Source organism: Neofelis nebulosa, chromosome 8 (assembly GCF_028018385.1).
Source record: "Neofelis nebulosa isolate mNeoNeb1 chromosome 8, mNeoNeb1.pri, whole genome shotgun sequence".
Lineage (NCBI taxonomy): Eukaryota > Metazoa > Chordata > Mammalia > Carnivora > Felidae > Neofelis > Neofelis nebulosa.
The window spans coordinates 122,827,719-122,844,771 of record NC_080789.1 but is presented as its reverse complement, the minus strand read 5'-3'; the positions used below and the strand labels follow the sequence as shown (position 1 = coordinate 122,844,771).

At 37.6% G+C, this 17,053-nt stretch overlaps 1 protein-coding gene across 17 annotated transcripts in view; it reads left to right on the top strand.

Moving 5' to 3' along the window:
• MLLT10 (MLLT10 histone lysine methyltransferase DOT1L cofactor) overlaps positions 1–17,053 on the top strand; it is a 237,435-nt gene that overhangs the window by 135,636 nt on the left and 84,746 nt on the right. For all 17 annotated transcript variants that reach the window (XM_058681732.1, XM_058681731.1, XM_058681737.1 and 14 more), the window contains one exon: positions 5,485–5,580. In XM_058681732.1, coding sequence (XP_058537715.1) covers positions 5,485–5,580 — 96 coding nt within the window. The remainder of the gene's footprint in view (positions 1–5,484; positions 5,581–17,053) is intronic.

Below are 17,053 nucleotides of genomic sequence, written 5' to 3'. Positions count from 1 at the left end.
CGGCTTCCTGGTGAACTCTTCTTGGCACTTAGTAATAATGAAATTCTTTACTACATACCAGTGAACCTTTGTTAAAAATTTAGATTTTTTTTCTGGAAAGTAACCTCCTGCCTGATAATGCATTCCTTCTAGAATTCACTTTTTAACTTACACCAAACATTTCTGTCAGTGGTTCAGTGATTATATGTGTACTTTCAAAAATCTCTAAGATCTCTCTGATTCTTTTGGGTCTAAACACATGAGTTTATTTTAAGGGTTATCAATTGTTGTGTACTTTAATTTTCCTTAAAAAAATTTTTTTTAATGTTTACTTATTTTTGAGAGAGGGAGCAGGGGAGGGGCAGAGAGAAGGAGACACAGAATCCAAAGCAGGCTTTAAGGTCTGAACTGTCAGCACAAAGCCCACTGTGGGGCTCGAACTCACGAACTGTGAGATCGTGACCTGAGCCGAAGTCGGACACTTAACCAACTGAGCCATCTGGGTGCCCCTTAATTTTCCATCAGGAATTTCTTTACCCATTCCACTTTGCACACAAGAACTCTAAACATAGGTTAAAAATTCCTGTATCATTGTCCTTAAAAATAGTTCATTCTGGAACTAAAGCTACTTTAAAATTGAAATTTTTTTCTCCCTTCTTTTCATCTTTTCCTTCCTTTCTCCACTCTTTGACCTTTCCATGTAAAAATTTCTCATCATAGCCAACTTGTCCATTTGTTTTTTCTTTAAATTAAAAAAAGTCTGCTTTTTAAAAGTTTCTTTTAAGTTTCTTTGAGGGTGTGGATAAAAGAGTCTACTCTGTGATTAAGTGACTTGGTTTATAAAAATAGGTCCTCACAGGGCTCTTTAAAGGATTAAATGAGATATATGTATTTGTATGGTTCTGATTATTTTTATTGTTAGTTGTGCTCACTGATTCATTGGGAGTGACACTGGTTCTGACCTATGGCTTTATATAAAAAATATCCAATACTGGTTTATTTCCTTCTGGTTGTTTTTTATTCGTGCATATATTAACCACTTTCCTAAATCTCTAAGCATTTCTTCAGAACATACTAATTTTAACGGCCATTGTATGGTTTTATAATGATTTTTTCAGTCACGTCTCTGTTGTTGCATACTCAGATTGTTTGCAGGTTTTTCTCGTGGCAAATAGTACTGTAATAAACAACATTTAATCCTTTCTTCACCTCCTAGAGGTGACATTTCTAGGACAGAGAACATTTTTATGGTTTCTAATTCTTTTAAAATTGTCCTTCCCAATGTATACTGTCTCTAAGATATGCAAGTGCTCATTTCACCATAACCTGAGCAACATTGGGTCTTATAAAAAGCAAAACTCAACAATTTTGATGACTAGTGAGAGCAAAATACTATCTTTAATTCTTTAAAGGTGGAGTTTCACATTTTTTGTTATTTAGTGACTCTGTGTCTTTTGTGAATTGTCCTTTTTACATTGTTCTATGGCATTTATGTGTATATATGTTCAGTGATTTGTAAAAAAAATTAAACAGTGCTGAAAATGTAGACCATATTTATTTTACTCATTTTCCAAATTTTTGCTTTTGAAAGGTTTTTAAAATTAATGTAGAAGCATTTCAAATGTCAGTAGCTAAACCTGCTTTTTCCCTTTATAATTTTTGCTTTGTTTTTATATGTAGAAAAGAGTCTTTTCTTTTTAAAAGTTAAAGATTTCAAAAATACTGTTTTTCTATCCATTTAGGCTATTTTAATTATTTAACTCTTTAAAATAATCCATCTGGATTTTATTATATTTTGAATAATGTACTTTTGCTCAAGTTATTAACCAGTTTTTCTAGTACCAGTATTAGGTAATTTTAGTCTTTCCTTGCAAATTTGGAATCCCTTCCTTATCATATGCTAAATGTTTACATATAACTGAATCTTGTTCTACAGTTTCTTCTTGTTGTGTTGATCTATTAAAATCAGCCTCTCTCTTTTTAAATTTTTATTTATTTTAATGTTTATTTACTTTTGAGAGAGTGCAAGCAGAGGAGGGGCAGAGAGAGAGGGAGACTCAGAATCCCACGCAGGCTCTGTGCTGGCAGTACAGAACCTGATGCGGGGCTCAAACTCGTGAATGTGGAGATCCACGACCTGAGCCGAAATCAAGACTCGGACGCTCAACCAACTGAGCCACCCAGGCACCCTTTTCTTTTTTAAATCTTATTCCAAATTTTTATTTAAATTGCAGTTAGTTAACATACAGTGTAACATTAGTTTCAGATGTAGAATTTAGTTGCTCATCGCTTACATAGAAGCCTAGTGGTCATCAAAACAAGTTCCCTTCTTAATCCCTGTCACATATCTAATCCATCCCCCTACTGTCCTCCCCTCCAGTAACCCTCAGTTCTCTATAGTTAAGAGTCTGTTTCTCGGTTTGTCCCCCTCTTTTTTTTTTCTTGCCCCATGTGCATTTGTTTGGGTTCTTAAATTCCACATACGAGTGAAATCCTGTGGTGTTGGTCTTTCTCTGACTTACTTTGCTTAGCATAATACTCTCTAGCTCCATCCATATCCTTGCAAATGACAAGATGTTATTCTTTTTGATGACCGAGTAATATTCCATTGTGTATATATGCCACATCTTTATCCACTTACCAGTTGATGGAAATTTGGGCTCTTTTCATAATTTGGCTATTGTTGATAATGCTGCTATAAACATTGGGGTGCGTGTCTATCCCTTAGAATCATTATTTTTGTTTCCTTTGGGTAAATACCTGGTAGGGCCAATTGCTGGATTACAGGGTAGCTCTATTTTTGTTTGTTTGTTTGTTTTTTAAGTTAAACCCCAGCATGGGGCTTGAACTCAAGACCCTGAGATTAAGACTGGGATACTGGATAGTGACACCAGACGCCCCAGGGTAGTTCTATTTGTTAACTTTTTGAGAAAACTCCATATTGTTTTCTGGAGTAAAATCGGCCTATCTCTTTAGTGAATATAATTGGACTGTTTTGATTCATATTTTACAGACTAGTGATATAATCTGTTCACAGTCTGTTTCCACTGAACACTTGCAATCCTCGTGTCAGGATACTTTCCCGATGTACCACATAGAACCAGAATTCTGTGTAATTCCATGATGATTTCTATATGTTTGTGTTTTCGTACATGTGCATACTTTGCCTTTTACTCCCAAGCAGTTTCCACATTTTAAGAGTTTGTTTGTCTACCGTGTTGTTAGGATTATTTACTATTAAATCATCCCATCTCTTGTAGAGTAAAGCCCTTGAAGAATAAAACCCAGTATGGGAAGGAGAACATGAAGGATAAAAAGGCTTCTTCATTAAGTTTATGGGAGAAAAATATTGATACAGAACTTAAAGACCTGGGATCATTTGAACCTCATATTTATAAGTTATACTGTAATTTATACTTTCTTTAACTCTCATTACCCAATTGTGTATTCTAGTCTTGTTACAATTAGCTACTGTTGCTTGGTAAACCACCCCACAACTTGTAGTGGCTTGTAACAGGCAGTGCTCAGCAGGAACAGTTCATCTTGCTTCCACATGTTATCAGCTGGGTTTCCCTAGGAGACTATATTCAGCTGGTGGCTGGCAGGGTAGTGTAAGATAGGCTTTTTGTTTGTTTTTATTCTTTTGACATTTTAAGTCATTTTACTTTTACTAAATTATTCCAGCAAGGTAGTCTTATCCACATGTCTGGTGTTAGATGCTGCTGGCTATGGGCTGGGGTACTTTTCAGTTTTTCGCCACAGGGTCTCATTCTCTACTTCTCTACTCGTTCTCAAGCTGTCTGTATCAGAAAGCTTGACGTGGTTACTTACATGGTGGCTGGAATCAAAGGGGCAAAGGTGGCAGCCATCTAAGACTTTTGTAAAGCTTTGGGCTCCTGAACTTGTACATCACTATGCACATTCTCTTGGCCAAAGCAAATCACAAAGCTAATGTAGGTTCATGGTGGGGGGGGGGGGTGGGGGCGGTGGAGAAGAGGACATGTTATGATGGGAGGAGCAGTGACATCCTGCTACAAAGAAACAGAGGCAGGATTCCTTGGTGGTCATTACTAAGATCTGTTGCAATGAAAACGTAACTCTGTATCTTCTTTTATTTTTATTTTAAAATGTTTATTTTTGACAGAGAGAGCCAGTGCGAGTGGGGGAGGGGCAGAGAGAGAGAGAGGGAAACACAGAATCTGAAGCAGGCTCCAGGCTCTGAGCGGTCAGCACAGAGCCCCACACAGGGCTCAAACTCATGAACCCTGAGATCATGACCTGAGCCGAAGTCGGCCGCTTAACCCACTGAGCCACCCAGGCATCCTTAAAATGTAACTCTTTAAATAAGAGTAAATTTTACTCCCGATCCTGATTCTTTCAATTCAGTTTCAATTCTTTCAATACAATTGAAAACAATTTGTTTAAATTTTTTGTCATTAAATAAAGTTGGTCTCCTAATATGTAATTAATTTCTAATTTAATTGAATTCTTTTTATATTTAATTCATCAGTTTTAGTACTTTAAATTGAAAGTAGCACACCAAAACTTTAAATTATTAAAAAAAATTTTTTAAGTTTATTTTCGGAGAGAGAGAAAGTGCAAGTGGGGTAGGGCAGAGACAGAGGGGCAGAGAGAATCTCAAGCAGGCTCCATGCTGTCAGTGTGGACTGAGATCATGACCTGAGCCGAAATTAAGAATCGGACGCTTAACTGACAGAGCTACCCATGCACTCCTAAATTATCTTTGTTTGAGATAGCTGATTCATGCATTTTTCTGAGTAAACCTAGGAAAAAATTTCCTAACCTAAGTTTCTGTGGCCTGGTTTCCAGTTTGTGGGCCATACAATTTAATGCATAGTGATGTAGAATCTGACACTATTCTAATGTGATAGTGTATGTCAAAGTGCTATGAAGTTTTAAAGTGCAATGTATAAAATATACCAAAAGTATTTGATGTTTTTTTGTTTTAAGTGTTTATTTATTTTGAGAGAGTTGAGGTGGGCGAAGGGAGAGAGGGAGAGAGAGAGAATCATAAATAGGGTCCATGCTCAGCACAGAGCCCAATGTGGGGCTTGGTCTCATGACTGTAGGAACCTGACCTGAGCTGAAATCTAGAGTTGGATGCTTAACCGACTGAGCTACTGAGGAACCCCTTTGGTGTTTTTAGGTAGAAAAAAATATAGGTTGCCTGATATTATAAATGTATCAGATAATTATAGACTTCAGTTGTTTATATATTATTTTAGGTTGGTCAAGAATAAGGGAGCTGAAATCACTTAAAATAATTTTTACCAGTGTTACTATACATCTTAATGTATAACAATACTATTTTACTAGTATTGTTTATCAAATAATATAAATACCATCAAAGGAAGTAATGTTTTATTATTTGTCAAGTATTCATTAACATTTTGAGTTACTAAACAGAATATGAAAGAATCTAATCTTTATATACATGGTTTATGATTTAAATTTAAATTGGATTTTATTTCTGTGCGTTTCTAGAAATATAAAGAAAAGGACAAACACAAACAAAAACACAAGAAGCAACCAGAGCCATCACCTGCATTGGTTCCTTCTTTGACTGTTACCACAGAAAAAGTAAGTTTTAAGTGCCATATTTTGTTTTATATAATAACTAGTTATGTGCTGGCTTTTACCTTTAAGAAGTAATATCATTCTCAGTGTCCTGGTTCCCTTTAACTTTTCTTACCTCTTTAACCCTATGTTAAACACTTTAGGATTCCCATTTCTTAGTCTTTTATTTTTACATTCTGTTTATACTCAGTTCTGAAAAATAGTAAGGCTAACAACTTGGGGGGCATCATTGAGATTAAGAATTTGGGCTATAGAGTGGGCTTTGTTCACCTGTGATTTTGAATTCTGGCTTCACCACTAAGTGTTAATTAACCTCTTTGTAACTTTGTTTGATCATCTGTAAAATGGGTGAAATAATTATTGGAATTGAATAAGATAATATATGTAAAACAATTACAACAGTATCTGGTTCATAGGAAGTATTATAGTAAATGTTATATGGGCCTAATGTGAAAACAAGTGTGGACAGGGAAAGGTGCTGGGACATAATGAGCAAGGAGTGGGGAGAACCACAGAAGGTGATACTGGCCAAGGGGCCAATCACGTAGGGCTGTGCAAACCAGTGCAAGGACTTGTTTTTTGAGTTTGACTCAAAAGCGAGCCATTGGTGCATACCATCTGACTTAGGTTTTATTAGGATCTCTGGCTGCTTTGTTCTGGATAGACTAGAGAGTCAAGGATGGAAGCTGGGAAGCCCTTAGGAGATTATTATAATAATGCAGAGAGAGATGGTGGTAATAGTGGAGGTGGCGAGAGGTTATGAGAATTTGAATTTATTTAAATGTAGAACCCACGTAGCTTTCTCAGAAAGAAGATGAGACGTGTGAGAGAAAGAGAGGATCCAAAGAAGAGTCAAAGGGTGTTGGACCACATAACTAGAAAAATGCAATTGCTGTTAACAAAGATGGGAAAGACTGTGGGTGGGGTGTGGTAGGTTGAGGGCAAGATGAGGAATTCAGTTTTGGATATGGTATTAGTACTCTCTTGCTTCCAGAACAAATGTAGCAATTTAAAACAATATAAAAGTGTTATCTCCCTGTTCTGGAGGCTGGAAGACTGGTGGGCTCAGCTGGTTCCTCTGGATCTCTCAAAGCTGAAATCAAGGTGTTGGCTGGCCTGGGTTCTAATCTGGGAGCAAGAGCTTCTAAGCTCATTCAAGTTGCTGATTTACAAAAAAAAATTTTTTAATGTTTATTTATTTTTGAGAGAGAGACAGAGTATGAGTGAGGGAGGAGCAGAGAGAGAGGGAGACACAGAATCTGAAGCAGGCTCCAGGCTCTGAGCGGTCAGCACAGAGTACGACACGGGGCTCGAACTCACGAACTGCGAGATCATGACCTGAGCCGAAGTCGGACGCTTACCGACTGAGCCACCCTGGCACCCCCAAGTTGTTAATTTATGTCCATTTTATTTCTGGCTCTCAGCTGCGGTCTGCCCTTAGCTTCTAGAGGCTCTCTTCAGCCCTTACACGTATGTCCATCCATTTCAGAGCCAGCACTAGCCTATTGAGTCCTTCCCATACTTGGGATCTCTCTGACTTCTTCTCTGCTGCACCTTTTCTGCTTCTGCCCACAGAAAGTTCTCTTCTTTTAAGGGTTCATGAGATTAGAATGGGTCTGCCTGAAAAATCCAGAATAATTTTCTTACTTTAAAGTCTGTAGCCTTACTTAAATTAGCAAAGACCCTTTTGCCATGTAACATAACTTATCACATGTTTTAGGGATTAGGATGTGGACATCTTGGCTGGGCTGTTTTGCCTACTTTAGGGTTGAAATATTTATTAGACACCCAGGTAGAAATGTTAATTAACCAGTGGCATGCATAGTGTAGCATTTGGAAAATAGGTCCAGACTATGGGTATAAATTTGGCAACTGTGTGCATAAAGAGTTTACGTAAAGCCATGAGAGTGGGTGCCAGTGGAGGAGTGAGTGCAGGTGGTGAGGACAGGAGGCCTTAGGACACCCTACGGCCGCCAGTATTGAAAGGTCTTGGAGCAGAGGTGAAACTAGCAAATAAGACTGAGAAGAGGGCCAGAGTTTGGAAGAACACCAAGAAGATGTGAATATGCTGGAAGTGAAGTTAAAGAAAAGGAAAAAAAAAAAGTTAACTGTGTCATAATAATATAAGGACTAGCTATCATATTTAGTTACATGGTAATCTGAAAGTTCTAGTTTGAACTTTCTAGAATGTTAAAAATGGAAACATACAATATTTTACACTTTGTCTTCTTTCACTCGGCATACTTTGAAATTCATCCATGTTGTGTGTATCAGTACGTTCTTTTTATTGCTGACTACTTTCTTTTTTTTTTTTTTAATTTTTTTTTAACGTTTATTTATTTTTGAGACAGAGAGAGAGCATGAATGGGGAGGGTCAGAGAGAGGGAGACACAGAATCTGAAACAGGCTCCAGGCTCTGAGCTGTCAGCACAGAGCCCGACACAGGGCTCGAACTCACGGACCGCGAAATTATGACCTGAGCCGAAGTCGGCTGCTCAACCAACTGAGCCACCCAGGCGCCCCAATTGCTGACTACTTTCTATTGTCTGGACATACCATAATGATTATCCATTCAGTAATTGATGGACATTCAGATTGTTTTCCAATTTTTGGCTATTAACAAAGCTACTAGGAATATAATACAAATCTTTATATGGACAGATTTTTCTTGCATAAATACCAAGGAATGGGGGCGCTTGGGTGGCGCAGTCGGTTAAGCGTCCGACTTCAGCCAGGTCACGATCTTGCGGTCCGTGAGTTCGAGCCCCGCGTCAGGCTCTGGGCTGATGGCTCGGAGCCTGGAGCCTGTTTCCGATTCTGTGTCTCCCTCTCTCTCTCTGCCCCTCCCCCGTTCATGCTCTGTCTCTCTCTGTCCCAAAAATAAATAAAAAGCGTTGAAAAAAAAAAAAAAACAGTTTAAAAAAAAAAAAATACCAAGGAATGGAATAGCTGGGTCACCTGGTAGGTGTAGCCTTAAGTTTTAAAGACACTATCGAACAATTTTCCAAAATAGTTGTACCATTCAATGATTCTGCCAGCAGTGTATCAGGGGTCTGTTCCTCTACATTCTTTGCACTACTTGGTATGGTTTAATTTTGGCATTTCTAGTGGGTATGGGGTACTTTCTCATTGAAGTTTCAGTTTGCATTTCTGTAATGATTAAATTATGTTGAATGTCTTTCCATGTGTGTATTTGCCGTTTCTTTATTTTCTTTGGTGAAGGTCTGCTCAGATCTGTTCATCACCTGTCTTTTTTTATTGACTTGGTTTGTTTTCTGAATTTTGTGAGACAACATGTGTTCTAGATGCAAGTCCCTTATCGGGTACATTATTTGCAGGTATTTTTCCCACTCAGTGGCTTAAGCAGACATTCTTCTTCTTCTTCTTTTTTTTTTTTAATGTTTATTCATTTTTAATAGAGACAGAACAGGAGCAGGGGGAGGGGCAGAGAGAGAGGGAGACACAGAATCCAAAGCAGGCTCCAGGCTCCAGCCCCAAGCTGTCAGCACAGAGCCCGACGCGGGGCTCGAACTTGTGAACTGCAAGATCATGACCTGAGCTGAAGTCAGATGGTAACTGACTAAGCCACTCAAGCGCTCCTTAAGCAGACATCTTAATTAAATGGTTAGTATATACATTTTTTTAATATGTTTTCTTCTAGAAGTTTTATATTTTCATCTTTCACATTTACCCTTTTGAGTTAATTTTTGCTTATGTGACTTATATGTCAGAGTCCACTTATTCGAATTATAGATACCCAGTTTTTCTGGATCACTTGTGAGACAGACAGACTGTTCTTTCTCCACTGAATTGCCTTTACCCACATTTGTTGAATCCCACTTGACCATATATATATTGGTCTCTTTTTGGAATCTGTTCTCTGTTGATCTGTTTGTCTGCTTTTACATTTTTTAAAACTAGTATTCATTCATTCATTCATTCATTCATGTGCGCTAGTGCATGAGTGTGAGAGAGGAACGGAGAGGGAGGGAGGGAGAGAGAGAGGGAGAGGGAGAGGGAGAGGGAGAGAGAGAGAGAGAGAGAGAGAGAGAGAGAGAGAGAGAGAGAGAGAAAGGGAATCTTAAGCAGACTCCATGCTCAACGCGCAGCCCAACGCGGGGTTTGATTCCCACAATGCTGAGATCATGACATGAGCAGAAATCAATTCTTGGACGCTCAACCGACTGAGCCACCTAGGTGCCCCTGTCTTTTACATTTAATACCACACTATCTTGATTACTGTAGCTTTATAGTAACCAGTTAGGTCAGGTAGGATCCATTTTCCAACTTTGTTCTTCTCTTTCAAAGTCATTTTGACTATTCTAGGTTCAGTTTTTACGTGAGTTTTAGAATCAGGTTGTCAAGTTGTTGAAATAAAACTGCCTGTATTTTGATTCAAACTGCATTGAATCTACAAATCATTTTGAGGGAGAATTAATGTCTTTAACAATATTGAGTCTTCTGATTCACGAACACAGTATATCTCTTTAATGTATTTTAATCTCAGTAACAAGTATACAGGTTTTATAAATCTTTTTTCAGCTCTGTTCCTAAATGTTTGATGTTTTTTGGTGCTTTTATAATCTTTTTTAAGGTGTAAATTCTGACTGTTTCTTACTAGTGTATAGAAATACATTTTTGTAGTTTTGAATGTTTATGTGGTGTCCTGCAAACTTGCTGAAAATTCTTATTTCCAGTAGCTTATTGATTCCGTGGGATTTTCTTCATAGATGATCAGGCCAACTACAAATAAGACAGTTGTACTTCATCCTTTCTGGTCTGGATGCCCCGTATTTCTAATTATATTGTTAACTACAAGTGGTGAGAGTGAGCATCTTTGCTTTATTCTTGAAATTAGGGGGAAAGTAATCTTCTAACATTGTATATGATGTTGAAGTTTACTTCTCTTCCTAATTTGTGGAGTTTTTAATTGGCCATGGATGTTAGATTTTGTCAAATAATTTTTCTATATATTTTAATAGATACATTAATACAAAAATATTTTTTTTAATCTCTTAATATGATGAAGTACATTCATTGGCTGATTTTTTTTCCTGCTGTTAAGCCAGATAAATGCCATTTTGTCTTGATATATTACCAGTTGTGTACATTACTGAATTCAGATTTTTGAAATGTGAAGACATTTTTGCATCTGCATTCATGAGAGATACTGGCCTATAGTGTTTTTTTTTGTAGAATGTCTTTGGATTTGGTTAAAAAAATAATGCTAGACTCAGAATGAGTTGCCAAATGTTCACTCTTGTTCAGTTTTCTGGAAGAGTTTGTCTAAATTTGGTATTATTTCTTAGTGTTTTATAGAGTTTCCTCTTTTTTTTTTTTTTTAAAGTTTATTTATTTTGAGAGGGGGTAGGTGGGGGGGAGGGAGGTGGGGAGAGGGAGAGAGAGAATTCCAAGCTGTCAGTGTGGAGCCTGATGCAGGGCTCAAACTCACGAACCATGAGATCATGATGAACCATGAGATCATGACGTGAACCAAGATCAAGTCGGACGCTTAACTGACTGAGTCCCCTGGCTGCCCCTGGTAGAATTCTGAAGCCATCTGGGCATAGAGTTTTTCTTGGGAAGTTTTTTTAAAACTATAATTCCATTTCTTTAATAGATAGAGAACTATTTAGGCTGTTCTTCTTGAGGTACTTTTGGCAGTTTGTATCTTTTTTTCTAATCCAGGCTGGATAGAGGTTTATGAATTTTATTGATCTTAAATTATTAGCTTTTGGAATCTGATTTTTTTTTTTCTAATGATCTTAAGGTTTTGTATTTTAGTTTTTAGTAGTTTTAGGTTTTTATTTCTGTTCTGATTTTATTTTTTCCTTCCTACTGCTTGGTTTGGCTTTACTTCATTCTTTTTTTTCTAATTTTTTAAGGTATAAGATGATTTAATTTATTTGAGGCCTTTTTTTGATATAGCAGTTCAAAAAAATAAACTTAAAAAATTTTTTTTGACATTTATTTATTTTCAAGAGACAGAGACAGAGTGTGAATGGGGGAGGGGCAGAGAGAGGGAGGGGGACAGAATCGGAAGCAGGCTCCGGGCTCCCGTCAGTGCAGAGCCCAACGCGAGGCTCAAACCCACTAACCGTGAGATCATGACCTGAACTGAAGTCAGATGCTTACCCGACTGAGCCACCCAGGCACTCCCCCCCAAAAATAATAAACTTTTAAATTAATTTTTTAGATTTTTTAAATTAAATTTTTAGTAAGAATGGAATCATACTTTCTAGTGTAGAATCTACAAATAATACCTGTTTTGCACTGACATTTTTATAAAGGAACTTTGGAAGTTTCCATGCATAAAAATTAAGGAATAGATAAATGGATAGATTTAAATGCTGTGTGGGTGGGGAAATTTTGCCTTGCAATCTAGTGGCAGACAAATCGCTCTTTTCTTTTTTTTAATGCAGCTTATTTGAATTTAAATCAAAACAAAAGCGGTTCATCCGTTTTTTTTTTTTTTCTCATCCCCCAGTGCCTCCCTTGCCTCTGACAATACCCACATTTATTTTTTAGAGCAGTTTTAGAATCGCAGCAAAATTGAGTGGAAATTACAGAGATTTCCAATGTACCCTCTGTCCCATATTCATCTTCCCCCACTATCAGAGTGATAAATTTATTATAATATGTGAATCTACACTGAAACACCATTATTGCCCAAAGTCCATAGTTGATATTGGGGTTCACTCTTTGGTTCTGTGAGTAACTATTTGAGGACACGTATCCATCACTATAGTATCCTACAAAACTTTTACTCCCCTGAAACTTCTCAGTGTTCTGCCAATTTATTTCTCCTTCCTTTCAAACCCCAACAACCACTAACCACTAGTCTTTTTAGTGGTCGCCGTAGTTTAACTTTTCCAAAATGTCATATAAAATTGGAATCACACAGTGTGTCGCTTATTCAGATTGACTTCTTTCATGTAGTTTTATGCTTTAAAGTTTCCTCCATGTCTTTTTCTTAATATTTTTAAGATGTTATTTTTTTTAGAGTAGTTGCAGGTCCAGAGCAAAATTGAGAGGAAGGTACTAGGATATCCCGTATATCCCTTTTTTCCCTATTCCCACACATATATAGCCTCCCCTGTTATCAACATCCTTCAAAAATGTGGTAAATTTGTTACTGCTGGTGAACCTACATTGACTCTTAATTATCACCCAAAGTTCATAGTTGATGCTAGCATTCACTCTTGGTGTTGTGTGTTCTATGGGTTGGACAAATGTATGGTGACACACGTATCCACTATGATAGGATCATACAGCATAGTTTCACTGCCCTAAAAAGTCCTGTTTTCCAGCTATTCATCCCTCCCACCCTCTCTAGCCCCTGGCAACCACTGATCTTTTCACCGTGTGCATAATTTTGACTTTTTCAAAATGTCGTAAGTTGGAATCATAGTATGTAGCCTTTTTGGACTGGCTTTTTTCACTTAGTAATATGAATGTAAGATTCTTCTATATCTTTTTGAGGCTTGATAACTGATTTCTTTCTAGGACTGAATAATAAGCCATTGACTGGATATACCAGTTTGTTTTTCCAAAAGGACATCTCGGTTGCTTCCAGGTTTTGGCAATTATGAGTAAAGCTGCTATAAACATCTGTGTGCAGGTTTTTGTGTCGATGTAATTTTTCACTTCTTCTGGGTAAATACCAAGGAATGTAATTGTGGGATAATACACTGTAGGAGTATGTTTAATTTTGTAGGAAACAGCCGAACTGTTTTCTAAAGTGGCTGAATCATTTCGCATTTCCAACAATGAGTTGAGAGTTCCTTTTTCTCTACGTTCTCTCCAGCGTCTGGTACTATTGGTTTTTTGGATATTGGCCATCCTAATAGGTGTAGAGTGGCATGTCATTGTTTAAATTTTCATTTCTCTGCTGCCATAGGATGTGGAGTTTCTTTTCTTGTGCTTACTTGCTGTCTGTATATCGTCTTTGGTGAGGTTTCAGAATTTCTGGTCCTTTTAAAAATCAGTTCATTTGCTATTGTTTTATGAAGGATTCTTTATATATTTTAGATAAGTCTTCTTATCAGGTATGTCCCTTTTTTTATAAGTGTATTTATTTGTTTTGAGAGAGAGTGCATGCACGTGCACAAGTGTGAGAGGGGTAGAGAGAGAGGAGAGAGAGAATCCCAAGCAGGTTCTGTGCTGTCAGCACAGGGCCTGACACCGGGCTTAATGCCACAAACTATGAGATCACAGCCTGAGCTGAAACCAAGGGTCAGACGCTTAACTGACTGAGCCTCCCAGGTACCCCCCCCTTTTTTTTTATTTTGAGTACAATTGACACACCATGTTAGATTAGTTTCAGCTGTACAACATAGTGATTCAACAACCCTATATATCATGTTATGCTCACCACAAGTGTAGTTACCATCTATCACCATATAATAGTCACAAAAATGCCATCGACTGTATGCCCTATGCTGTATCTTTTAACTCCTATAACTTATTCTTTCCATAATTGGAAGCATGTGTTTTCCACTCTCCTTTATGCATTTTGCTCATCCCCCCATACCCTTCTTCTCTTGCAACCATCATTTTGTTCCTTGTATTCATTAGGTCTGATTCTGCTTTTTGCTTGTTGATTCATTTGTTTTTTAGATTCTACACGTAAGGAAATCATATGGTATTTGTATTTGTCTGACTCATTTCACTTAGTGTAATACCCTAGGTTAATTCCTGTTGCAAATGGCAAGATCTCATCCTTTTATATGGCTGCATAATACTCCGTTGTGTATTCCATCCCATTCCATATATATATAATCACATCTTCTTTATTCAGCCATCAGTGGACCCTTGCTAGCTTCTGTACTTTGGCTACTGTAAATAAAGCTGCTGTAAGAATAGAATGTGCATGTGTCTTTTCAGATTAATGTTTTTGTTTTCTTTGGGTAGCAAATAGCCAGTAGTGGAATTATTGGATCATATGGTATTTCTATTTTTATATTTTTTTGAGGAATAGAAAACTTTTATTGTATGTAAATAAAAGGGTTATTTAGTTATCTTCTGAATTCTATTTTTAGTTTGTCAAGGAACTTCCATACTATCTTCCACTGTGGCTGTAACAATTTATTCTTAACAACAGTGCACAAAGATCCCTTTCTCGCCACATCTTTGTCAACACTTGTTGTTTATCGTCTTTTTGATTTTAGCCATTCTGATGGGTGTGAGGTGATACTGTTTTGATTTGCATATTTCTCATGATTAGTGATATTTGGCATCTTTTCATGTGTGTCTGCCATCTGTATGTCTTCTTTTAAAAATGTTTATTCAGGTCCTCTTGTCCACTTTGCAGTCACTTTTATTTTGTGTTCAGTTGTATGAATTCTTAACATATTTTGGATACTAACCCTTTGTCAGATATATCATTGACAGATACCTACTCTTTTTTTTTTATTTTATTTATTTATTTTTTTTTTTTTTAAAGGTGGTCACTCTACATTACACTCACAAGGGGAGCTTTTTATTTATTTTTGGGACAGAGAGAGACAGAGCATGAACGGGGGAGGGGCAGAGAGAGAGGGAGACACAGAATCGGAAACAGGCTCCAGGCTCCGAGCCATCAGCCCAGAGCCCGACGCGGGGCTCGAACTCACAGACCGCGAGATCGTGACCTGGCTGAAGTCGGACGCTTAACCGACTGCGCCACCCAGGCGCCCCTGTTTTTTTTTTTTTAAATGTTTATTTATTTTTGTTTTTTTAAAAAAAAAATTTTTTTTTAACTTTTATTTATTTTTGAGACAGAGAGAGACAGAGCATGAATGGGGGAGGGTCACAGAGAGAGGGAGACACAGAATCTGAAACAGGCTCCAGACTCTGAGCTGTCAGCACAGAGCCCGATGCGGGGCTTGAACCCACAGACCGTGAGATCATGACCTGAGCCGAAGTCGGACGCTTAACCGACTGAGCCACCCAGGCGCCCCTGTTTATTTATTTTTGAGAGAGAGTGTGAGCAGGGGAGGGGCAGAGAGAGAGGGGGACAGAGGATCCGAAGCAGGCTCTGCACCGATAGCAGTGAGCCTGATGCAGGGATGGAACTCAGGAACCATAAGATGATGACCCTAGCTGAAGTCAGAAGCTCAACCGACTGAGCCACCCCTCTGATCCAGCAGATACCTACTCTTCCGCAGTGGGTTGCCTTTTTGTTTTGTTTATGATTTCCTTTGCTATGCAAAACTTTTATTTTGATGTAGCCGTGACAGTTTATTTTTTCTTTTATTTTCCTTGTCTGGGGAGACATATTTAGAAAAATGTTTCTATGGCCAGTGTTAAAGATGTTTTTCGTCTAGGTTTTTGTCCTGGTTTCAGGTCTCACATTTAGGCTTATTTTTAGGTATGGTGTAAGAAAGTGGTCCAGTTTCATCCTTTTGCATGTCACTGTCCAGTTTCAGCACCATTTATTGAAGCGACTTTCTTTTCCCCATTGTATGTATATTCTTGACTTCCTTTGTCATGGAGTTAATTGACCACATAAACACAAGTGTGGGTTTATTTCTGTGTCCTCTGTTTTGTTGATGTATGTGCCTGTTTTTGTTCAGCATTGTAGTGTTTTGATTATGACAGCTTTGGTAGTGTATCTTGAGATCTGGAATTGTGAAACTTCCAGCTTTGTTCTTCTTTTTCAAGATTGCTTGGGCTATTTGGGGTACTTGTGTTTCAATATGGATGTTGGTATTATTTGTTCTAGTTTTGTGAAAAATGTCAAGTATGTCTTTTTTAAGTATTTTCTCAGCCTGTGGCTGATGTTTTCATTTTCTGGATGATGTCTTTGGTAGAGCAAAAGTTTATTTTATTATTAGTTTTTAAAATGTTTATTTAATTTTGAAGGAGAGAGAGAAAGAGCATGGCTGGGGGAGGGGCAGAGAGAGAGGGAGACACAGAATCTGAAGCAGACTTCAGGCTCCGAGTTGTCAGCACAGAGCCCAATGTGGGACTCTAACTCACAAACCTCAAGACCATGACCTGAGCCGAAGTCGGACACTCAACCGACTGAGCCACTCAGGAGCCCCAAGCAAAAGTTTTTAATTTTAATGAAGTTCGGCTTACCATTTCTTTCTTTCATGGATTGTGCTTTTGGTGTTATATCTGAAAAGTCATTGCCAAACCCAAGGTTATCCTATTTTCTTCTGTGTTATCTTTTAGGAGTTTTATAGTTCTGTGTTTTACATTTAGATCTATGATCAATTTCGAGTTAATTTTTATGAAGGGTGTAAATGAATTTTATGTCTAGATTCATTTTTTGCATGGGGATAACCAGTTCTAGCCCTAGTTGTTGAAAAGCTTGTGTTTGTTCCATTGTAGTGCTTTTGCACCTTTATCAAAGGTTAGTTGACTGTAGTTATGTGGGTCTGTTTCTAAAGTTTTTTTTTTAAATCAGTTCCATTGATCTGTTTGTCTATTCTTTCAACAGCACTACACTATCTTAATTACTGGAGGGTTTTGTTTTTGTTTTTTTTTT